Raw genomic sequence first — 26,058 nt, 5'->3', positions numbered from 1 at the left:
TCAGATGAGAACACTGAGACCCAGGGAAGGGCTGAGGCTTCCCCACCAGGATCTCGAGGAGAAATCTGGGAAGAGGACCCAAGTCCCCCCATCCCCTCAACTTCTCAGGAGGCAAAGGACTGAGCCGTGAGACCTTGGAAGCAAAGGCAGGAGAGGAGGGACGCAGGCCCCGGGGACTCTGGGGCATGACTTTCCCAGCCCCAGGGAGATAGGATCAAAGGAACAGAGAAGCATCCCAAGCTTGAGACCAGGCTCAGAGAGGGCAGGACCTTGGCTGGCAATAAAAGCAAGAGGGCAGGGGCCCCAGGGGTGGGGCCACAATGGGGAACAGGGCTGAAAGCAGGGGTGTGTTCCTATGAGGGCCTGGCCAGCCCCAGGCCAGCCGCCTGGTAAGGCTTCCCAGAGCCGTGTGACCCCCAAGGCCACCCCCTTCGGCACTACCCGCTGGCCCCAGCTCCGAGCAAGCCAAGCAGACTTACAGGGACGTCGCAGGGACGCGGCATTCATCAGATGAGGCGTCGAGGGAGGTGGGCCCGTGGGCTTCCCCCCTCCCCCGCCCAACTTCACCCGAGAGGCGCCGGCTTCCTCTCCCTCCAGAGCCCCCTCCTTCCTGGGCACAAGGCAGCGGGCCAGCCAGGCCAAGGCCAGGGAAGGGAAGCTGGGAATGGGAAGGATATTGGGCTCCCGATTTCACATCCAGCTGGACAGAGACCACACTTGGGAGCCCGCAGGGAAATCTGTGCTGGAGAAGAGGACGGATGGATGGAAGAGGAAACAGATAGCAACTACGGAATAAGGACCCATCAGAAAAAGTGGTCATGTATCATCAGTTGATTGGTGAAGAGACAGGGGCAACGATACATGTAGACACGTGATTATTACTGCAATAGAAAGAGAGACTAGAGCACAGTTTCCAAGTCCATCTGCCTGATTCAAACCAACCAACCGAAACAAGACATTTTTGAGATAATCAGGGAAAATTGAACACAGACTAGTATTAGCTGCTCTTAAGAAAATGTTATTAATTATGTTGACAGCGATAATGGTATTATGGTAACGTTAAAGTTAAAAGTCCTTATCTGTTAATGATATGCACTGAAGTATTTACAGCGAAATGATATAATGTCTGGGATTTGCTTTAAAAAAACTTCCAGCAAAAAAAAAAGAAAGAAAGAAAAAGAAAAGAAAGTGAAGGGGGACAGATGAATCAAAAACAGCAAGAAACTGACAATTTTTGAAGCAGGGGTATGAATACAAAGGAGTTCATTATACTATTCTTCCTACTTCTGTACACGTTTCAAATCTCCCGTAATAAAGAATTGACCAAAGGAAAAACTATATATATAAGTTCATCTGATCCATGTTTCCTAAAGTGTGGTATTCAAGATGATTTTCCTTGGAAACATGGCTCAACAACTTTATTTTAATTTTTTTTGTACTTAGCAAGAAATTAAAAACATAGATTAAGCCCATAAATTCTATCACTTAGAATGAGTAAAAGGTTAAAAAAGCAAGTCATTTTTTTTTTTTTTTTGCGGTGCACGGGCCTCTCACTGCTGTGGCCTCTCCCGTTGCGGAGCACAGGCTCCGGACGCGCAGGCTCAGAGGCCATGGCTGACGGGCCCAGCCGTTCCACGGCATGTGGGATCCTCCCGGACCGGGGCACGAACCCGTGTCCCCTGCATCGGCAGGCAGACTCTTAACCACTGCGCCACCAGGGAAGCCCAGCAAGTCATTTTTTTAAAAATGAAGTAACAGTGCAGGATGGTGATGACTGATATGGTAAAATGGGAAAGGAGGACAAGCCTGACGGCAGTTGGGAAACCAACGAGCTCACCCACACTCCCCGCTGCAGGGGAAGCCGATAAATGACCCACAGTGGGAGTCTTTCACCATCTGCCCGAGCCCTCGTCTGCACCCTTGTCTGCAGGGACGCAGCTACACCGGAGACGTCAGCCACAGAGGATGGATCATCCGGCCGCTGGTGGTGGACAGTGCTGATGTAGCTGGTGATAGACAGTAGACTGCTGCTGTTTATCAAGGGCAGCTCAGACCTGGCTCTGTACTTCCAGAATCTCCAATCCCCAGACTGTCCTTGGATGTTGACAATATCTTGCCCATTTACAGATGGGGGAACTGTGACTCAGAGAGAATAGGTGACCTTCTCAAGGCCCCAAGGTCAAGGGGTAACAAAGCCTGGATTTGAACCCACATCTCTCTGACACCCAAGGCTGCTAGCTGAACCTTGAAGGTAGGCAGGTAACAGCCCAGCAGGAGCCTGAGGCCCAGCCAAGAGCTAAAGCAATGAAAGAGGTGGAAAGGAAGACAAGAACCGTAGGGTCATGGGAGGAAAAAGAAGGAGAGGAAGTGGGGGAGGGCCTGGGCTGCACAATAGGTTTGGGGTGCCTAGACACTTATTACACAGAAGTAGCAAAAAGGGAAAGACTGCAGCAAGTTGAATGGAGGTTAGACTGCTAGGGGAACCGGATGGTAGAAATGGAAGACTGTGAGCCTTGGTCAACATTTCAAAACATCACACTTCTGAGCTTCAGAATTATTCCAACTCAGTAAGGGGAGGTAGGTTATCCCACGCCTCCTGGAACTTCTAGTTGGTAGCCGAAATGTGTTTGATTAACAGAACTGGGGAAATGAGTATAATTTCTCAAATTGTGAAGTTCACGGGGGAAATACTAATAAAAGAATTTTTTCCTTGTCCATCTGAGCCTGAAATAGGCCTGAAAACAAAGGCGTTAGGGCAGTGCCCTGGAGAGGGCTGCCTGCCTGCCCAGGTCTCTAACGTTACGCTTCTAAGAACTGGGGAAGGAATGAGGAGGGACACTAACCTTCCTTTGCAAAGCTCTCAGCACCCAGGAGACCCCCATCCATCTTTCCTGGCAGCTGGGATGCCCCAGGGAGTTCCAGTCCCCCAAGCAAGTCTTGTCTCCCGTGCTTGCACCTCCTCTCAAGACCACATCCTGTGTCCAGGGTCCAGACGAGCTGACTGGAGCCTAATGCTGCGGCGGGAGGGGGGAAAAGGGGGGATGATGGGGAGGCAGGGGCCACTGGACCATCTGCAGCGCAGTGGGGGTCCTGGCTCCTGTGTGAGGTGGGGCAAGCAGCTTGACCTCTCTGAGCCTCTGACAGGTCCCCCGTCCTCCCCACCTTCTCCTCCTGTCGGTGCTAAAACTGGAAGAATTAATAATAGCAACCTCCTCGTGGAGCTGTCTTGAGAATTCAGCGACATGATCCATGCAATGTGCTGAGCAAGCAATCTGGTACCTAATTGCTTAATAAATGGTAACCGCTATTATTATTATTAATTATTATTACTATTAACTATCCTATCCAAGGCCCACAGTTGGGCCCTTTGGCATTCCAGCTCTGCTGAGACTGGATGGAAGGAAGCGGCCGGTGGGCAGCAGCCGGCAGGACAAAGGAGGGGCGAGCACCGCAGCTCAACCTCATCCTCTCCAGGAATGCAGGGCTGGCGGCCGGGAGGGTGGGGGGCGAAGGGAGATGCCTCGCCGCTGAGGTCAGGCCCTATTCGGAGCTGGCAGTGCGTTTATCATCCTCGTGGGGGAGGAGGGGGATCAGGGAGGGGGAGGAGGAGGAGAGGCAGCTGCGGAGAGCAGTGGGAGGACTCCCTGTAGGGGAGGGACCGCTCCTGCACCGCGGTCCTGGGAGACCCCCCCAGCCCCTCCTAACTGGCCCAGTGAGTGTGGGGCAGGAGGAGTGCCAGCTTCACATAAAGGTGCCCCCCACTCATCGCCCCAACCAGGAATAGGACATTCACCCCACGGGGTGCACCATCCCCAAAGCTCTCCACGGCAACTCGATGAGCTAGACATTATTTTCATGATTCCCATCTTACAGAGGAGGAAACTGAGGCTAGGGCTGGTCCAGCTCAAGGCCCAAGAATGCTCACTGGCACCAGTCCCATCTGCTGACTCTTGTCACTGCCCCAGAGGCTGGGCTCACGGCAGTGGGTGCAGCAGTGGTGCGAGAACAGATGTGGTCTTAAGGGGCACCAGCTGGCCTGTGCTATATTCCCCAGGTCAGTGCAAGGCAGGCTGGGATTCAGGATTCTCCTGGGCTCATCATCCTGCCCCCTACAGACACACACATCCCAGTGCTGGAAGGCCCAGCCCTCCCCTGCCAAACACAGCCATTTCTATTCTTGAGATTCCAATCAAGGGGTCCCAGCTGTCCCTTCAGTCCCCTGGGGCCCCTTCCTGGGCTCCCACCAGCACCTCCTAGAACTAACCCCTTCCAGCTACGGTATCAACCTATTTCCTCTTAGGTTGTCCTCCGCGAAGACCAAGGAAATAATCTGGTTACCCCCAGGGACTGGGCCTGATACCGACTCCTCTACTGAAGCTGGAACTGCCCTGGGCCTCAGTTTCCCCTTATGGAAAGAAACAGGGAGGTAGGAGGAACGCCCAGGCCCTCTCAGCAGCGCAGGTCTTTGGGGATATAGTTAGGTTTTTCCTCTTGCGTGAAGGTCCCTTTCCACTAGTTTCCACATCTCCTTCCCCAGTTCTGGAAAAGCCAGGCCTCTCACCCCCGCCTCCCCAGCGGTCTAAGAACTTCGGGGAACCCTGTCCAGTTAGAGAGCCTTGCTCAGCACCTGTGGGCCCCTTGCAGGTTCAAGTCCCAGAAGGTCTCCCTGTATCTCTAAGTGCTCCCTATCCGACTTCAGGATATTAAACACACATGCGCATGTGCGCACACACACACACACTCTTGAACCCTTGCAGCTTCAAGTCCCAGAAGGTCTCCCTGTATCTCTAAGTACTCCCCATCCGACATCAGGATATTAAACACACACGCGCATGTGCGCACGCACACACTCATATGTGCGCGTAGCCACAGTTCCTGTCTGTGGTTGACCCACTTTAGACTCTCTGATGACCCTCTTCCAAAGTGATCAGATCAGAGAGAGGAACAGCTGCGGTTAACAAGCACCTCAGCCTCTCCCAGGATGGAGCGGGGGGTACCCCAGGTGTATCCCCAGAAGGTTGGCGGCAAGTCCTGGAAGGTACCAGAAGCCAAGCCTTGTTGGGGGGGCCGGCGAGGGGGGAGCAAGTAGGGATGTTCCCACTCAGGCTTCAGAGGCGGGCATTTAAAATCCTTCTTCTAAATCCACCCACCCCAGAACAAGGATTCTCGAGTTTTACAGAAGAAAGGAAGGATTTGCCCAAGCTCTCACAGAGAGCAGGAATCAAAGGTCAAATCTGGAAACTAAAGAGGCCTGGACCAGGATTGCAAACTTCCATCCCAAACCAGCCTGAGGCGGGGGGCCTGTATTCTCCATCCACCCACCCATGTTGACATATGAAAAGCCAAATGACTTTCATGCTTCCTATAGAATGAGTGGGTGTGATAGTTTTGTGTGTCAAATTGGCTAGATTAGAGCACCTGGTGATTTAATCAAACACCAATCCAGGTGTGTGTGAAGGTGTTTTGAAGATAGGTTAATATCTACAGTCAACTGACCTGAAATCAAGATTACTTTCGGTAATATGGATGGGCCTCACCCCAATCAGTTGAAGAGCAAAAACTGGTTTCTTGGAGAAGGAATTCTGCCTCAATCAAGGCTGCAACACCAACTCCTACCTGAGGTGTCAGCCTGCCAGCCTGCTCTATAGACTTCAGACCTGCCAGTCCTCACAACTGTGTGAGCCTATTCCCTAAAATAATTCTCTTCATATAAATATTCCATTGATTCTGTTTCTCTGGAGAAGCCTAACTGCTACAGGGAGTAAATAAGACAGGTCAAAACTATGGGTCCTACCATAAAGGAACTCCCAATGGCCAGAGCTGGGTCAAGTGGACCCAAGAAAAATAATGATAGCATTGGATTATAACCTATAAAGTAAAGTGGATATCCAGGTTCCATACAGACATAAATAAATAATTGAATAAATAAGTGGGGGATAAGGTACAGTCCTTTACAGTAGAATTCCAATTAATAAATGTAGAAGGAATGGTGGAAATAGAAAATCAAGTAAACCAAAATTAAGGGACATTCTGCAAAATAACTAAGTGGTACTCTTCAGAAGTGCCCAAGTCAAAGGAAACAAAACAAGACTGAGGAATTGTCCCAGCTTGGAAGGGTCTAAGGAGATGTGAGAAATACATGCAAAGTGGGATCTGAAACTGGATCCTGGATCTAAAAACAGGTAGTAACGGAAACACTGGCCAACTTCTACTAAGATCTGTAGATTAGTTAATAGCATCAGATCAATGTTAATTTCCTAGTTTCGATAATCATGGAACAGTTCCATAAGATGTCAACATTCAGAAAAAATGAGAAAAGGGTACAGTGGTACTCTTTGTACCATTTTTGCTAATCTGCTGGAAGTTTAAAATCATCTCAAAATAAAAAAAAAAAACATTTAAGTGGGTCCTGAAGAAGATACAGATTAGGGGTCAGAATGAAAGCAGAGGACTGTTAAAACATTAAGTCCTTGGAAGGGAAGACAGATTGAACCTGAAAAGGTCCCCAGATGCCTGAGAATCAGATGAGAGATGCTCAAACTAAGGGGGCAGAGGAGGAAGAAGGCAGACTGCTCAGGGAGCAAAGCAAACAGACCTGGCCGAGGTGGAACACACAGGTATTCCAGCTCTGGGATCATCAGCTGGAGAGAGCCACACTTGGCATCTAATGATAATAACCACGATGCCACCACCACAACCACAACTGTCACAGATCTCTGGCTACTGTGCACCAGCAGCTGAAAAGCACTCTCCATATCTAGCTAATTTAATCTTCACCACAACCCTGCAGGAAGGTCTTCATAACCCCAGTTTATAGGTGAGAAACTGAGAATCAGGGCACTTCAGAAACCGTCCAAGGGGGACTTCCCTGGTGGTCCAGTGGTAAAGAATCTGCCTTCCAATACAGGGGACACAGGTTTGATCCCTAGTCAGGCAACTAAGATCACACATGCCATGGGGCAACTAAGCCTGCGGGCCACAACTACTGAGCTCTCGCACCTCAACTAGAGAGACCACGTGCCACAAACTACAGAGCCCACACACCCTGGAGCCGGCGTGCCACAACTAGAGAGAAGCCCGCACACCGCAGTGAGAGATCCCACATGGCTCAACGAAGATCCCACGTGCCGCAACTAACGCATGGTGCAGCCAAAAAAGAAATAAAATGTAAAAAAAAAGAAAGAAAGAAAAGAAAACGGTCCAAGGTCATTCAGTTATAAGCAAGGAAAGCAGGAAACCAATCCAGCTCTGACTCCCAAGCTCCCAAGTCTTAGCACAAAAGAGACCTTCACTGCCCTCAGTCCAACCTCCTCCCCACAATGCAAGATGGCTGCTGAGAGCTCACCATCTCACAAGACAGCCCAATCCAGGGGGGACCATTCCAACTGTCTTCCCTAGAGGTCCAGGCAAGCTTAGTAAAGCAGAACTTCCTCCACCCAACCTGACTGCAGCCTCTGTCCTAGGACCCCATTCACAGGGGAGCCATGAGAATAATTGCTGATATTTATCTATTACTCTAAGCATGCATTCACTCATTTAGTTCTCACAATAATCTTAGGAGGCAGGGACTATTTTTATGACTGTTATAGATCAGGAACCCCAGTCACAAACAGACTAAGCAACTTACAGAGTTAGTGAGCATTGAAGAAGGAAAGTCAGAAGCGGGCTCGGGATTCTCACCACACCACCTCCAGGTCAGACTCTCTCCTGGAGCCTCTCCCTGAGTCTGGGTTCAACTCCTGGGTCCCCGTTCTACCACCTTCCTGGCTGTGTGAGCACACTGCTCAACCATCTCAGCCTGTTTCCTCCTCTGTGCCCTGAAGGATTATATTAATGCCTATCTTTTAGTGCTGTTGTGAGGATTAGATTAAATGATCCTGTCTGTGCAGGCATAGAGGATCTTTGTAAGCCAGAGACTAATGGTGGAATTCAAGCCAGTGTGATTTTCGGAGCGCAGGAAAGGGCATTGGGGCTTTTCTGCTGCTCCTCCAATCACACATGACCCACAAGTGAACTTCCTTCCCCGCTTCCTTGAACAGAACCTGGTTTGAACCCAGACACCTGGACACCCTCGCTTGGGTGCCCAGGCCCAGCCGGTGGAAACAGGCCAGGCGGTTAATGTGTGACTCGCCCTGTACTTCGCTGTGCCCCAGGACACACATACCCCTATCCTCCTAATGGCCCCCCGCTAACATCCCACCCGACCTGCCTGCTGCCTGCTGCCTGCTGGCTGCGGGTAACAATTGGCCAAGTCATTCACCAGCCAGGGGCCAAAACCCTCAGAGACAGGGAGCAAAGGCCTCGTAGGTCCTGGGCGGGGCAGAGAAGAAAGGAGGACATGGGGCCAGCAGGTGACCGCAGGGGGCCAAGAGGTGACCACAGGTGAGGAAATCAACGTGCGGGGAGGGTAAAGGAATGTGGGCCATGGTCATTCTTGTGGAGTTGGCCAGGCCTGCTGGCTAGTGGGTTTCTGGGACACTTAGCTGTTTGCTATCCTTGGGTCTCAGAATAATAGAATAAGAGTTATCATCTATTGAGAAAGAGCCCACAGGATTTTACCTACATTTTCTCTAATCCTCAAACCAACCTTGCAAGGTGGCTGAGACATATCAGTGTCAGCGTTTTTATACCGATGAGGAGACCAGTTTCAGAGGTGGAATGATTTGTCCGCTATAACGCAGTTCATGTAAACGGCAGAGTCAAGATCCACCTGAGCCCAAGGCCAGAGGGGCTCCAACTCCACCAGGACATCCAGGCTCCGGTACTGGTTTGGGGTCAGTGGCTTGGAAGGCTCAGAAGGTTAAGACTGAGTCTTGGCCCCCCGGGAGAGCCAAGCAGGAGAGAAGGCCGGGTCTTCAGGAGGCAACTCAGTGCCTTCCCTCAGGACCAGCAGCTTCTCTCAAGCAAAGGCAGACGCCCCAGGAGGGGAAGCCCATCTCTCCCTCGCTCTCCCTGCTCAGCCAGTTCCAGCGGACACTGCAGACCCTCCAGCTAAAAGCCAGAAGCAGCCAGGGAGGCTGGCATGGGCCAGGGGTTCAGCAGTCCCCTCCCCTCCCATGCCACTGACAGAACTTATCTGCCCTCTCCCTGCACCACAGACCCTGGCCCTCACCAGATCCCTCACGCTCGCTCGCTATTTCTTAGCAGGAAACTGCTGGCCTTTGTTCCCTCCTGCATATTTCACCATGTGTCCTGTTTCAGCGGGACCCCAGGATTTCCCTCTGCTGTCTCCTTCTCTGGCTCTAATTCTCCAGCTCCTATTTGCCTTTCTCTCCCTGCTCTGGGTTCCCACCCTCCCCTTCCTAACTCCTGCAGTCTCTCAGAAGCAGCAACCCCCCGTGCGATGTTTACACAGCCCCAGAGTCAGAAACGCTGAAAAATATGAGACCTTTTGGGAGCCACATTCCAGGAAAATGAGAAGCCAGTCACAGCTCAGTGTCACTTTCTCTCCCAGCCTTAGGTGGGTGTGTGTGTGTATGCACGTGTGCACTGACTGCTTATGACACACTCTAAGTCTACTTATTAACCCCTGAAGGCCCCGCACTCTGAGAGACGACTCTAGGAAGATTGAGGGGAAGGGAGGATTATTACAACTTCTCAAAATTTTTTATAAAGTGGAGATAAAATGGCTTCCCACCCAAGACCTACCTCATCCTTGACCCCCACTGCCGGGGAAGCAGAAGCCAGAGGAATCAGTGGCTTCGTAGGGGCCTGTGCCCAGTGGAATTGAAATGGGGTCTCCAGGGGCAAACACACGTTAGTCAGGTGCTATCAAGGGACCCCAGCATCAGAATCACTGGGAGTGTTAGATAGTAATGCAGATCCCTGGGCCCAAGCCAAGCCCCACTGAACCAAAGTTGCGGGTGGCAGGAATATGGTTAATGGGCTCACCGGGCAAGGCTGAGGCCCACTGACAGGTGATGCAAGGGAATGGTGACCCATGACTCTTCTCCTTAGAATTCAGAAAACGAGCCTCAGCAGCAGAAAGTAGAGGCTGAAAGTGGAAAAGGAAGTAATGAAAAGTCATCAGGCTTTGGAGCCAGATACTCAGATCTGAGCTGCCTGCTAGTTTCATGACTGGTGCAAACACTTCACACCTCAGTTTTCTCATTTGAGAGTGTGGCCCACTATATCCGCTTCATGGGTGGTTTTTCAAGGATTCAATGAGATGAGTGTCAAGTAGCCACCGTGCAGAGGATACTCAATAAACAGTGGCTATAAACAAAGTGATTATAATGAAAAACCCTGCGAGTTAGAGAGAAAATAGATTCTTTGAAAAGCTAAACAAAGTTGATAAGCCTTTAGTAGACTGACCAGGAAAAAAAAGAGAGACCACTTAAATTACTTGGATCAGAAATGAAAGAGTGGATATTACTACCGACCTTACAGAAATAAAAATTATGAAGGAACTCTATGAACAATTGTAGGGCAATAAACTAGATAGCTAAGGTGAGATGGACAAATTCCTAGAAAGACACATTGTACCAAAACTGACTCAAGAAGAAATAGAAAATCTGAATAAACATATAACAAATAAAGAAACTGAATTAGCAATCAAAACACTACACAAAGAGAAAAGCCCAGGCCCAGATGACATCACATGTGAATTCTACCAAACATTTAAAGAATAATCAATATCAACTCTTCACAGACACTTCCAAAAAGTGGAAGAGGAGCAAACACTCATTCTATGAGTCCACTATTACCTCGATATCAAAACCAGACAAAGACATTACAAGAAAAAGAAAACTAAAGGCCAATATTTCTTATGAACAGAGATGCAACAAAATACTAGAAACCAAATCCAGCAACATATAATAGTAAGAATTATACATCATGACCAAATGGGATATATCCCAGGAATGCAAGGTTGTTTCAACATCTGAAAATCAACTACTGTAATATACCATATCAATAGAATAAAAAAACAAAAGCACCACGATCATTTCAACAGATGCAGAAAAAGATTTGACAAAACTCTGATTTAGAAAACATTCAACAGGGACTTCCCTGGTGGTCCAGTGGGTAAGACTCTATGCTCCCAACGCAGGGGGCCTGGGTTCAATTCCTGGTCGGGGAACTAGATCCTGCCTGCATGCCGCAACTAAGAGCCCGCATGCCGCATCTAAGAAGCCCACACGCTGCAACTAAGAAGCCCTCATGCTGCAACTAAAGATCCCGCATGCTGCAACTAAGACCCGGCGCAACCTAAATAAATAAATAAACAGTATTTTTTTAAAAAAACACTCAACAAACTAGAAATAGAAGGAAAAGTTCTTAATGTAATAAAGGGCATCTATGAAAAACCCACAGCTAACATCATGAGTAATGGTTAAAGACTGCATTCTTTCCCCTAAGATCAAGAACAAGATGAGGATTTCTGCTCTTGCCATTTCTAGTTCTAGGAAGTTCTAGCCAGGATGAGTAGGCAAGAAAATGAAATAAAATGCTTTCAGTTTGGAAAGGAAGAAGTAAAACTATCTCCATTCACAGATGAGATGATCTTATATATAGAAAATCCTACAGAATTCATTTTTAAAACTATTGGAATTAATAAATGAGTTCATGAAGGTTGCAGGATAAATCTTCAATATACAAAAATCAATTGTATGGGGATATACGTATGCATATAGCTGATTCACTTTGTTATACAGCAGAAACTAACACAACATGGTAAAGCAATTATACTCCAATAAAGATGTTAAAAAAAATCAATTCTATTTCTATACACTGGCAATGAACAATCTGAAAATGAAATTAAGAAAACAATTCTATTTAAAATAGCAACAGGGCTTCCCTGGTGGCGCAGTGGTTGAGAGTCCGCCTGCCGATGCAGGGGAAACGGGTTCGTGCCCCGGTCCGGGAAGATCCCACATGCCGCGGAGCGGCTAGGCCCGTGAGCCATGGCCGCTGAGCCTGCGTGTCCGGAGCCTGTGCTCCGCAACGGGAGAGGCCACAACAGTGAGAGGCCCATGTACCGCAAAAAAAATTTTAAAAATTAAAAAAATAAATAAAATAAAATAGCAGCAAAAAGAATGAAATATTTAGGAATAAATTTAGCCTCCCAAAAGTGTAAAACTTATACTCTGAAAACTACAAAACAGTATGAAAAGAATTTAAAGAAGATCTAAATTAATGGAAAGATATGCCATGCTCATATATCAGAAGACTCAACATTGTTAAGATGGCAATACTCCCCAAACTGATCTACAGATTCAATTTAATCCCTATTAGAATTTCAGTTGGCTGCTTTGTAGAAAGTGATAGGTTGATCCTAAAATTCAAATGGAAACTCAAAGGATCCAAAATAGCCAAAACAATCTTGAAAAAGAAGAATAAAATTGGAAGACTCACACTTAGAATTTCAAAACTTACTATAAAACAGTAGTAATCAAAATATTGTGGTACTGGTGTAAGGACAGACATACCCTTATTCCATTCTCAATGGAATACAATTACGAGTCCAGAAACAAACCCTCACATCTATGGTTAACTGATCTTTGACAAGGTTGCCAAGATTGTTCAGTGAGGAAAGAGTTAGTCTTTTCAACAAATTTCTGGGACAACTGGATAGGCACATGAAAAAGAATGCAGTTGGGCCCTTACCTCATACCATATATAAATACTAACTCAAAGTGGATGAAAGATCTAATGGTAACAGCCAAAACTATAAAACTCAGAAGAAAACATAGGGATAAACATGACTTTGGATTTGACTTTAGCTATGACACCAAAAGCACAAGCCATTACAGAAAAAAATTAGATAAACTGGACTGAATCAAAGTTTAAAACTTGTGTGCTACAAAGTAAAAAGACAACCCACAGGACAGGGAAAAAAACGCCTCAAATCACATATCTGATAAGGGACTTGTATCCTGATCATATGAAGAACTCTTATAACCCAACAATAAAAAGGCAAATAGCCTAATTTTTTAAATAGGCAAAGAATCTGAATAGACAGTCCTCCAAAAAAGATATACACATGACTAACAAGGATGTGAAAAGATACTCAACATCATTAGTCATCAGGGAAATCAAATCAAAACCACCATGAGATATCACTTCATATCTACTAGGATGGGTATAATCAAAAAGTCAAATAAGTATTGATGAGGATGTACAGAAATCAGAATCTTTATACATTGCTGGTGAGAATACAAAATGATGCAGCTATGTTGTAAGTTGAATTGTGTCCCCCCAAAAAAGATATGTTGAAGTCCCAGTACCTCAGAATGTGACCTTATTTGGAAAAAGGGTCTTTATGGAGGTAATCAAGTTAAAATGTGACCATTATGGTGGGCCTTAATCCAATATGACTGGTGTCCTTATAAAAATTTGACACAGAGACAGATAGACACAGAGGAAAGATGATAAGAAGACACACACAGAAAACACCATGTGAAGATAAAAGATTAAAGTGAAGTATCTATAATCCAAGAAACACCAAAGATTGCCAGCAAACCGCTCAAATCTAAGAAGAGGCAAGGTTCGATTCCCCCTACAGTTTTCAGAGGAACATGGTCCTGCCAACACCTTGATTTTGGACTTTTAGCCTCCAGAACTGTGGGACAATAAATTTCTGTTAAGTCAGTTTGTGATACTTTGCTACAGCAGACCTAGAAAACTAATATAAGCTACTTTGGAAAACAGGCTGACAGTTCTTCAAAAAGTTAAATATAGAGTTACAACAGGACCCCATAATTCCACACATAGGTAGAGATAGATAGATAGATAGATAGATAGATAGATAGATAGATGATAGATAGATACAAGAGAAGTGAAAACATATGTCCACATGAAAACTTGTTCATGAATATTCATGGAAGCATTATTCACAATAACCAAAAGGTAGAAACAACCCAAGTGTCCATCAACTGATAAATGGATAAACAAAATGTGGTATACCCATACAATAGAATATTATTAGGCCATACAAAGGATGTACCTCGAAAACTTTATGCTAAGTGAAAGAAGCCAGCCCTGAAGAACATACATTCTATTATTCCATTTATGTGACATCTCCGGAATAGAGAAATACATAGAGACAGAAAGCAGATGAGTGGTTGCTTAAGGCTGGGGCCAGGGTGCGGGAAGGAGAGGGTGTGGAGAAAAGGGAACCCTCCTACACTGTTGGTGGGAATGTAAGTTGGTGCAGCCACCATGGAAAACAGTATGGCAGTTCCTCAAAAAACTAAAAACACAGTTGCCATAAGATCCAGCAATCCAACTCCTCAGCATCTATTCGGACAAAACTATAATTCAAAAAGATCCATGCACCCCCATGTTCATAGCAGCACTATTCACAATGGCCAAGACATGGAAACAACCTAAATGTCCATTGACAGATGAATGGGTAAAGAAGATGTGGTATACTACTCAACCAGAAAAAAGAACAAAATCATGCTATTTGCAGCAACATGGATGGACCTAGAGATTATCATACTAAGTGAAGTAAGTCAGAAAGAGAAAGACAAATACCATATGATATCACTTTTATGTGGAATCTAAAATATGACACAAATGAACTTATCTACGAAACAGAAAGACTCACAGACATAGAGAACCCAGTTGTGGTTTCCAAAGGGGAAGGGGGCTGGGGAGGGATGGACTGGGAGCTTGGGGTTAGCAGACGCAAATTGTTATATAGAGAACGGATAAACAACAAGGTCCTACTGTAGAGCATAGGGAACTATACTCAATATCCTGTGATAAACCATAATGGAAAAGAATATGAAAAAGGATGTATATAAATGTATAATGGAATCACTTTGCTGTACAGCAGAAATTAACACAACATTGTAAATCAACTATACTTCAATAAAATAATTTTTTTTTTTAGTGTATGGAGTTTCTTTTTGAGTTGATAAAATGCTCTAATATTAACTGTGGTGATGGTTGCACAACATTGAATATACAAAAATCCGCTGAAATGTATGCTTTACCTTGGTGGTGCAGTGGTTAAGAATTCGCCTCCCAATGCAGGCGACCCGGTTCAATCCCTGGTCAGAGAACTAGATCCCACATGCATGCAGCAACTAAGAGTTTGCGTGCCACAACTAAGGAGCCTGCCAGCTGCAACTAAGACCTGGCACAATCAATAATAAATAAATAAAATAAGTAAAAACTTTTTTAAAAAAAGAAATGTATGCTTTAAATGGGTGAATTGTATGGTATGTGAATTACATCTCAAGAAAGTTGTTATTTTTTTAAAAAGAGTACGAGAGGCCCTTGACCACAGAAAGCACTATTACACACTTGGCACTGTGCTGGGTGCTGACCAAGACAGCAAGGACAGAGGTGGGTCTTCAGAAGCTGCAGACCAGCGGTTCTCAAATTTGGCTGCAAAGGGGACTCACCGGGGAAGCTTTTATTTAAATCAACTTTATTGACATATAATTTATATATAATAAATGCATCTCTTCCTTTTAAGAATATAGTTCAGTGAGTTTGACAAACACATACCCTGGGTAACCACCACCACAATCAAGATAAAGAACATCTGTATCACCCAAAAAAAGTTCCCTCACACTCTTCTGCAGTCAATCTTCCCACCACCCCCCAGCTCCAGGAAAGTACTAATCTGCTTTCTGTCATAAGAGTTTTGCCTTGTCAAGAATTTCATAAAAATGCAACCATCTAGTAAGTACTCTTTTGCGTCTGGCTTCTTTCACTAAGCACAGTGTTTTTGAGATTCATCCACGATGCTGTGCGTAACAATAGTTCATTCATTTTTATCACGACGTACTATTCCCCTGGACCTTTATGAAACAGTTTGTCCATTCACCTGTTGTTGACTATTTGGGTTTTTCCAGTTGGTGAATTGTGAATTCATAGCTGTTGTGAATAAAGCTGGTATGAATTTATGTGCAAGCCTTTCAGCGGACATGTTTCCATTTCTCTTGGGTAAATACCTTGGAGCAGAATTGCTGGGTCATAAGGCAAGTGTATGTTTAACTTTATAAGGAATGGTCAAACTGCTTTCCAGAATGGTTGTGCCATTTTACACCCCCACCTATGGTTGCCACTTTCAAAAATCCCAATGCCCAGGTCATGCCCCAAACCAATTAAATCAGAATCCCTGGGGAGGGGGACCCAGGCATCGTTATCTTTAAAGCACCCCAGTGATTCTAATGCACAGACAAGGTCTGGAACCACTGCTACAGATCTCAGGTGCCCTGAGGCAAGCAAACAGCAAAAGACACATTATATTCACCTACATCTGTTTCCTTATTCTTCCTTGATAGTGGAGAGGGAGAAGAGAAGCAAAACATATGCAAGCATCATCTTGCTTGACACCAGTGCCCTTAGCAAGCTTGGCTGGTCTCTCAGTTCAGATTTTTCCCCACATTTTTTTGTTTTGTTGTGTTTTGCAGTTTTGTGGCTGCATCAGTGTGGCCCAGCATGGCACGCGGGATCTAAGTTCCCCAACCAGGGATTGAACCTGTGTCTCCTGCAGTGGAAGCGTGGAGTCCTAACCACTGGACCACCAGGGAATTCCCGTCTCCCCTCTTTTTCTGAGTTAGAAGAAGGTAGGAGGAATACAAAATGATAAATATTAGCAACATTTTGACCACTTAATTTTGAGCTTGGCATTTTAGCTGGGTTATCATAGAGCCCTACAAAAATAGGTCCTACTATAATCCTTGTGTTACAGATGAGGAAACTGGGGCTCAGAGGGGTTAAGTACCTTGCCCAGGGTCACACAGCCAGTTATTATTGTGGTCAGCATTTAAACTCAACAGTCTGTCTCCAAGGCCAAAGAACTTAAGCACTCCACTGGGCTCAGAGCAATGGATGGGTCTTGGAGCCATGAACCTCCTCCCACTACCCTGCTATCCTGGTAGCAGGAGAATACAACAAGCCTCCAACACAATTGTGAAGGGAGGCTGCTGGTGTGTTTATGAGAGAGCGGGAGAGTAATGTATAATGTGACTGAAAGATGGGGGTTACTTATGGGATTTCCTTTCCTTTCAAGCTTAAAGGATGGGATTTAAACCCCTCTGGTACAGGGGAGGAGACCAACTCATTGCTGCAGCCTCCTCCCTTCACCCCCCTCCCCCCCCACCCGGTGCTGAGGGCAGGGAGGTGCCAGGGCTGGGAAGAGGGTAGGAGAACTAAAGGAAGCGAGGTGAGAAGGGGCTGCCCGGAGGCTGAGGGGCGGGCCTGGGCAATTTGCCTGCCCTGCCTCTACCTGGTCCTTTCATCTAACTCTTATCTGACCTGGAACAGACAGCTAGCATTTTGCTGGAAGGAGCCGCCCTTGTCAGCTGGGACTGCTATTTCAAACAAGGGGGCAAGTCAGGAGTGAAAAAAGGGTTTCTCAGACACGTATCAGGATTAGGGGAAACTGGGTGTGGGCTGCGCAGGAACTCTCTGTATTATCTTTGCAATTTTTCTGTAAAGCGAAAGCCAGCCTAAAATGTAAAGTCTCCTTTAAAATCATAAATCAATATACAAATGAATAAGATGTATCTGGAGGTTGTAGAACCCTATAGCAGGCAAGTGAGGAGAAAAGCAAAACAGGAGAAAATCTGCTGTGTATATACACACTGTGCACACGCTCAGATAAAAGTGGAAGACAAATCCTGGGCCATTCATTTTAAATCCTCAATAGGAGAAACAACTGGGGACAGATAAGGACCCCTATGAGACTTAAGGGTGGGGGCTAAGGGAGGCTTAGAATTTGCTCCCCTCAAGAGATTTAGGGGGACAGCTGGAGAGTGGGGCTTCCGTGAACTACAATGAGTTGCCAGTGCCTGTACCAGCCGCTTCTCTCTATTTGTCTCTGTTTCTCTGGCTTGCTCTGACTCACCTCCCTTCTCACCTGCTCCCTACCATTTATCCCAGGGCAGTGCCAGAAAGCCACTGGCACTAAGGTGCCCTTAGCCAAGTTGGTTACCGTCCCTGGGCCTCAACATTGGATCTCTAAAATGGGACTCCCATGAGCCCTGCCCACCTCCCAGGACTGAGAAGGTAAGGGAAAATGTTTTGGGTATTACAAAGTTCAGTGTAGATACAGGTGATTAAATGTTCAGAGCCAGTCTGCTCATAGTAGCCCCAAACTGGAAATAACCCAATGGCAATCAGCAGTGGAATGGATAAATAAATTGGGGTTTATTCACATACTGGAATACAACACAGCAATAAAAAAAGAATGAACCACTGCAACCCACTAGAACACAGATGAGCCTCCCAGACATAATGCTGAGTGAAATAAGCCAGACACAAAAGTAAACATACTGGGCCTCCCTGGTGGCGCAGTGGTTGAGAGTCCGCCTGCCGATGCAGGGGATACGGGTTCGTGCCCCGGTCCGGGAGGATCCCATATGCCGCGGAGCGGCTGGGCCCGTGAGCCATGGCCGCTGAGCCTGTGCATCCGGAGCCTGTGCTCCGCAACGGGAGAGGCCACAACAGTGAGAGGCCCGCATACCGCAAAAAAAAAAAAAAAAGTAAACATACTGCATGACTCAATTTATATGAAGTTCATAAACAGGCAAAACTAATCTCTGATGGTATAAATAAGACTAGCAATTACCTTTGGGGGATATTGGTTGGAGGGGAGCATAAAGGCTGCTTCTGGGGTGCCAGAAATCTTCTAGATCTTGATCTGGTTCATATATATGTACAAATTTATCAATTTGTATGCTTGATGGTATGTGAGTTATACCCCAACTAGACAATGTAAATGCCTAGATTTATTATTTGGAGCATCTTTTTTTTTTTTTTTGGCTGCACCATGCGGCTTTCGGGATCTTAGTTCCTTGACCAGGGATTGAACCCGGGCCCACGGCAGTGAAAGCACCAAGTCCTAACCACTGAACTGCCAGGGAATTCCCTATATGGAGCATCTTTGTGTTAGGAGGTAGGAGAACTTTTTGAAGGAGAATTTTTAAATGGTTTTTCTGCTCCTTCTTTCCTGCTCTCATCCACCCCCTCAGCCTCTCCCTATATAGGAACTTCTTGTTTCTCAACATTCCTTTATTCCACTCCTTTACTTCTTCCTTGGAACCTCTACTACCGGCCAGGCACTATTCTAGAAGCTGAAGGCGCAACATACCTCTCAACAGTCCCAAGTGCAATAAACAAGTATTTAACATCTGCTCTGAGCTGAGCACTAAAGGCCCTCCTCTACCAGCACTGAGCATTTTCTCTCAAGCAGGTCCAAGTGGCAAAGAACGAGGCACAGAATATCTGGGCTCCTTTCTCGTTTCACCTATGGTTCCAAGAAAGAAGATGCCTACTATGTGTCAATGTGCATTTAATCCTCGATAACCCAGCTCACACAGCTGGAAGGCAGCAGGGTAGAGTTCAAACCCAGGTATGTCTGATTCCTATGTCCCTGCCCTTCCCACCACTCTCGAGACCTCCCAAGAGCCAGATGAGTTTTGCTCTCTCCCTGGAACTCTGTGGTAGTCAGCCTCTAGATGGTCCCAGTGATTCTTGCCTCCACTTATTCATGTCTTTATAAGTCCCTCCCACACTCAATGGGGCTGACTTGTGTGACTAATAGCATATTGTAGAAATAGTGTCTGTCTTCCAAGGCTAGGCTATAAAAGACATGGGGCTTCTGCCTTGCTCTTTCTTGAATCACTCACTTTGAGGCAGCCAGGCGCCATGTTATGAGGACATTCAAGCAGTCCTATGGAGACGGCTGTGTGTCAAGAAACTGACACCTCCTGCCAAAAGCCAGCCGCAACTTGTTAGCCACATGAATGAACCATCTTGGAAGGAGATCCCCCAGCCTGTCGGGCCTTCAGAGGACATTAGCCCCACGTGACATCTTGACTGCCACCCCATGAGAGACCCCAGCCCAGAACCGGCCAGCTAAGCCACTCCCAAATTTCTGACTCACAGAAACTGTGTGCTGCTGCTTTAAGCTACTAAATTTGGGGGTAATTTGTTACATCGTATTGTGACGTGTAAATAATAGAGCCCCGCTCAGAGCCATGGGCTCATGATGCAGGAACAGTCTGGAAGGAGGCATGTTTAGGCATCCAGAACCAGCCACTTACCAGAGGGGTGGCCAGAGCAAGCTGAACTTGAGAGGACAGGAGAGGATCCATATCAGCAAGAAATCCCCAGTGTGTGGGAAAAGAACTGTGAAATAAGAGACCAAGCAAAGCAGAAGTCCTGGCACCCTCTTCCCTAGAAATTTCTCACACACTTCATCTATCTCAGTAAATAGAACCACGTGTACCCGGTGACTCTGGCCAAAAACGTGGGAGTCATCCTTGAGCCCATTCTCACTCTCACACCCAACATCCCATCCACAGCCAGGCTCTGGGCTCTACCCCAGAATGCATCCCAGGCCTGGTCCCTTCTCACCATCTTTCCAGCAAACACCATGGACTAAGCCACCAGTGTCTCTCACCTGGGCAACATCAGCTGCCTCTTGACCCATCTCCCTGGTCCTACACTTTTGCCTGCTCAAGGTCAGAGTGGCCTTCTCCAAGTGGAGATCAGATCATGTCTATCATGCTTAAAACCCACCAGTGCTCACTACTCTCCAGCCACACAGCCTTCTTTCAAGCGTGACAAGCTCACCTCACCTCAGGTGCACTGTCTCTTTCCATCTCTCAAATCATCATGTAACATCATTGGAGTCTCATCTCACACAATACATCCTTGAAGGAGTTGTCCTGGGCCACTCAGCCTAATCATTCTCTAACCCCCGCTCTAGCTCGATTCCCTCGTAACTTGCTTGCCTATTTATTGTCTGTCTCCCCTGTGAGAACGTCAGTCCCATGAGGGCAAAGGCCTTCTCTGTCTTCTTCACCTACAACAGTGTCTGGCATATGGAAAGAGCTCAAAAAACACTGGTTTAATGAATCCCTTCTAGAGGCAGGGGGATGGATGAGATAACCTCCAAGTTGATCTGGTTATAAAATCCAGAGTACAGAGCTCTACTGTGTGTCCTGGGGCTCACATCACCCTTTCCCGGCAGGAGGAAAAGGCAGGGCGTTAGCAAGATCTGTAGTTTTAGGGGAGAGACTTGCCAGGTGGGTGGAGCTCACACCACCAGTGGGTACCATTTCCTATAGAGGAAAATCCTATAAAAAGCCCCATTTGTCTGTCTGGCCACTGCCCTGCCAGTCCACCTCTTCCCTCCGGGTTAGCCTCATTGGCTGGGCAGAGCAGGGCTGCTGCAGCCTGGTGTATTCTGACCCCCCAGCGTATGTGAGAACTGCCAAGCAGGCTACGCCCCCCAGAAGTCATCTTTGTCATCTCTCTGCATCCACACAAGAGGCAGCTGCACAGCAAGGAGCCATCTTCTGTCACACCTCTCAGCCTCTCTGGACCCCCCATTCACCCTATTCAGGCCCTTCACTGGACATTCATCACCTATCCTCTATGACTGTATCCACCACTGCAAGAGATGGAAGGCAAAGGGGGAAAGGCAGGTAAGGATCAAGGAATGTCTGCGCCTAGGCAAGAGGGACATTTTAGAAGGAAGCGCAAAGGCCCAGGGACAGAAATGGGTGAGGAATTATACTGTGAGACCTTGGGAAAGTCATTCAACCTTTGGGTGCCTTGGTTTATCTGTAAAACAATGAGATCTTTCGGCCTGTTTTATGCTCTGGTAGAATTAAAAGAATAAAACCAGATAACGCATTGAAGTGTTTTCTAAGGCCTACAGCACTGTACAAATGTCCATTGTTATTAAGAGAAACAGGTGCAGGAAGGGGGCGGGGGTTGATAGGGGAGGAGCAAGAACACCAGAAGGTTCTGGGGTTAAAGGTGGAAAAACTCTGCTCTGGATGAAGAGAACAAGGTGGGAGATGCAGGGAGAGGCAGAAACTCACTTTCCCACCCAGAGAAGAAAAGGCTGAGGTGGTCAGAAAAGCAGAAGACAACAGAAGGGGCAGAAACTGTCCAGATGGCAGAAACAAGCCAGGCCTTTTGCACTTCTGCTGGGACAGCCCTCCAGCCTGGAGTTTCCAGATGGAGAGACCCCTCCCCTACCCCACAGCAAGGCTGTGTACTCTGCTTGAGCAAGGTCACTCAGGAGGAAGTGGATCCCCTCTCAAAGAGGTCTGCTCCACCAGCACCTTTCTCCAATGTAACTCTCTGCCCTCAGAGCTACCAATTGGTAATAATCAATTACCTGTTATGTTTTTGAGCACCTACTGTGTGTCAGGCACCGTGCTGGGCACGTCACACACATTATCCCATCTCATCCTCATAATAACCTTTTCTTATGCCCATATCCTTGAGAATGAAACAGAGGCTCAGAGAGGTTACATGACTTGCCCAAGGTCACCCAGCTAATAAGCAGCAGAGCATGAGGTGCACCAGACACTGGGCCTCAACTCCTCGAAGCTCCTTTTTGAAGCATCCTCCCCCTTCTTTCCATTCACTGAACTCCTTCCTGAAAGATTAAGTGCGAACAGCAAAGGCAGGGGTTAGAGGGCAGGGAGGATATTACCAATAAGGGGGACAGTGCGCAGACTGGCTGCACATGAAAGGCTGAGGCAGAGGGCTTCCACCTCCAGAAAGCTGAGCGCATCTGACGGAACAATTTCCTTCCCAAGTCATCCATCAAAATCCATCCTGGTGTCATCCCCACCCCCACCCCCATTACTCCAAGGCTGCCACCAGGTGATCACTCTTCTGCCAAAGCATGAGAGGATACAGCAAGGGGACCAGCCCACCTGGCCAACCAGGACCCAGCAATTCCTCTGGTCTTTCTTTCCTCCTGTTTTCCTCTCCCACTAAGACCAGCCAGGAAACACTGATGGGGAAACTGAGCACCAAAGTGGGATCGCGCCAATGAAGAGAGTGGGACAGTCGCTCAAGGAGGTTCCAGACCCAGCGCGACCCTGACCTCTGACCTTTTCCCACCTCACCCCCACTCCCCCTACCTATCCCGTTCTCCGCCCTCGGGGTCCTATGGCTGTGGCACCATCCCGCGTTTTACTAGGCTGCCCAAATCCGGCCAACTAGGGCTCTGCGCGGCCCAAGGGGGAATTGAAATGCATCCCTCTCCCCCTCCATACATCCACTTCCCTTGCGAACTAGGTGGAAATGCCTTCAAAGGCCCTTCTCCAGGAGCTCGATCCCCGCCAGCCACCCCCAATAGCCGCCGAGCCTGCGCATCGCGCCCCCATCCCCCTCGCCGCCCCCCGCCCCGGCCCTCGCCTTCACCTTGACCTGAGCCAGCTCCGGGGCTCAGAAGCTTTGCATAAACAAAGAGAGAAGGAGGGGACGATCAGGGCACCGCCCCCAGCCCGCCGGCGCCCCCGCTCCAGTCCCGTGACCCCTAGCCCGTCCCGTCCTCAAGCCCCCCGCGGGGCCAGCGGCCCGCAGCCCCTTACCTTGGCCTGGCATTTCCGATGACAGGAGAAGCTGCAGACTGCAAGAGGGCGAGACACAGAAAGAAAGTTTAGCCGCGAGGTATGAAATGGAAACTCCGGCGAAATCTCCTCCCACTCCCGCCCGCAATCCGCGCTCGGGAGGGAAGGAGGGACGGAGGGAAGGAGGGACGGAGGGAGGAGGGGGCGGGGGGCTGCCGCAGCTCCCCGGGGCCTGAGGGGCGAGAACGCCCGGGACTGCGAACCCGCGGGCCCAGGAGGCGCCTAGACCACGTTGCCAGAGCCCCTCGGGCGGCCGCGGGAAGTTGGGAGGAGCCGGGGGAGAGGAGGGGAACCGACTCCGCCGCTGGATCCTTGCAGGGGGCAGAGGTGGCCCGGACCCAGGGTCCTTGTCAGCCGAGCTAGGAATAAGGGGACCTTGTCCCCTTACACGCCAGGCAGGCAGCTGGCACCCGGGAACCACGATCACACTCACTCCCCCCAGGAGAGACACACAGACCCAATTCATGGTCCAGGAGAGGCCCGCGCGCACGCACACACACACACACAACCAATAACCACTTACACCCATACACTCAGCCATACGTGCACACATAGCCAGCCTTGCACACCCACTCACAAGCCCAAGGAGAAACCTCTAACTGGGGGCGGGATGGGGGGAGTCGCACACACAATTTCACGTGAGATCCTCGGAGTACAGCCTGACACAGACGTGTGGGCACAGATTCACAAACTTTATGTGTTGAAACACACGTGAGTTGAAACACACACACACACACACACACACACACACACACGACTTGCTCTGCCCTCCCACTACCAGAAGCTGGAATCAAATTTCCTGTGGGGTTCCCTCAGCCTGGAATGTCCCAGCCTGCGCACCCTAACCCCAGGGCCCTCCACCCAGGGTTTGGTGAGCCCCTCTCACCAGGTCCCGAAGATGGGTGAGGGGTCTCCTGAGCTGAGCTCCTGCGCTGACTTGGGCTGCGGAGGCAGGTGGGTCAGGGGCGCTGGTTAGGGAACAGGGAGCCACCCTGACGGCGAATCCTCGCAGCCCCGGACCACAGTCGGCTGCTCTGCCCCCTGGACCTACAGTTACCCAACCCCTTTCCAACCACGAGCCAACCAGATCCCCAGCAGAACGCAGAAGGGAGACTGAGGCACAGCTGAAGGCCCAGAGCCGCCAAAAGAGGCTCCAGGGCACCCCACACGACGGCTTCTGCTTTGTCGGTGGGAGTAGGGGTCGGTGGGAAGCTGGGAGGCACACCGGGTGGAGCCTGGGATGTGACCTTGGCCGGCCCTGTTCTCCCAGCACCTAGTTCTGGCCCCAGCTCAGGCCTGTGATTCAGCCAGTGCTGCGCAAGGCTTTCCTGACCCCACCAGCTACGCAGCCCGGCCCGGGGACTTCTCCGCCCCTGGCCACCCACGTCAAGTCAGACCCATCCATCAAGACTTTCTGCTTCTCCCTCGGCTCCACCCCCCCCCAACCCCAGGCAACGCCCCTGCAGAGCGTGTTTCCACTCTGACGCCGGCAGCCTGCCTAGCCCCACCCCCATGCCTTCTTTTCTGGCCTAGGAATGTGGAATTGAGAAAGCCTCTGGCCATGTGGCCTGAGCTTTGAAGGCCCTTCCAGTCAGGCAGGCGCCCCACTGGGCCACTGCCTCCAGACCAAGGACCTTTCCTCTTCCTCTGCTAATCAAATGCCAGGTCTTCAAGAATAAGGCCTGGGCACCTCCTCTGGAGGCCTCTGTCACTCTTCCCTCCTCCTTGAAGGCATCACCACAGAGTGCCATTTCCTGCACCATCTTGGTTCCTACGCTTGTGGACTCCTTCAAGGAAGGAATCTCCTGGCTCTCTCTCTCTCTCTCTCTCACAAACACACACACACACACACACACACACACACACACACGAGATATAGTGCCTGGTACGTAGTAGAGGCTTAATAAATGTTTGCTGAGTTGACCTGAAGATCTCCCCTGGAGTTTATGTGCACCCCCATTTAATCGTCCCCCCCCACTCAGTCTTTTCCTGAACCATAACCCTCCCCCCAGCGTCTCATAGTCAATCAATAAGACACCCCTAAGTGTTCACTCCAGGCCTCCCAACCCCACTCTAGACACTGGGAGGACAATGAGAGCCAGGACTCCATCTTTCTTCAGCATCAGACTTCATACTCCTGACGTTCACAGAGTGCATCAAAACTTTCCTACCTCAGGGCCTTTGCACTTGCTGTTCTGGCTGCCTGGAAAGCTCTCCCTCACTCCATCTCTCCATTGTTCACCAAGCCACATCCTTCTACTTCTAGAATCCACTGAAAGCCATCTCTTCAAAGAGGCTTTCCCTGACCACCCAAATTACAGTAGGCTCCCCATTATTCTTTCTCAGCAGCACCCTGATAAAATCCTCTTAGCACAGCTCACAGTCTGAACTCACCTGGGGTAATTCCTGCTCACTTATATATAGTATATCTCCCCACACTAGATGGATGACGGCAGGGAACATGCCTGTCTCATTCACACTGTATCCCCAGCAGCTAGAACAGTGTCTGCTCCAAGCGCACAGCACCAAACAACACCTTTGTGCAAATTAGAAAAAGTCCCACCCTCTGGGCAGACCAGCCCACTGGACACTGACTATAGTGTCTTTGTGGGAATGGCAAGAAGATGCTCGTTCTCCAGGAGGACCCAGCCCTGTACCTGGATGCATGGCTTGGTGAGCAAAATGTGGACTGATTCCAGTGCTC

At 48.5% G+C, this 26,058-nt stretch overlaps 1 protein-coding gene across 4 annotated transcripts in view; it reads right to left on the bottom strand.

Annotated features, from left to right (window-relative positions):
* Nucleotides 1-26,058, bottom strand: part of TNS1 (tensin 1) — a gene marked incomplete at both ends in the record, with an annotated part of 226,748 nt that overhangs the window by 147,243 nt on the left and 53,447 nt on the right. For all 4 annotated transcript variants that reach the window (XM_079710295.1, XM_079710296.1, XM_079710297.1 and 1 more), the window contains one exon: nucleotides 23,316-23,353. In XM_079710295.1, coding sequence (XP_079566421.1) covers nucleotides 23,316-23,353 — 38 coding nt within the window. The remainder of the gene's footprint in view (nucleotides 1-23,315; nucleotides 23,354-26,058) is intronic.

This window comes from Hyperoodon ampullatus (genome assembly GCF_949752795.1).
Source record: "Hyperoodon ampullatus genome assembly, chromosome: 8".
Classification (NCBI taxonomy): Eukaryota; Metazoa; Chordata; class Mammalia; order Artiodactyla; family Ziphiidae; genus Hyperoodon; species Hyperoodon ampullatus.
Note: the sequence above shows the minus strand (reverse complement) of the source record. Positions and strands in the feature narration are given on the sequence as shown.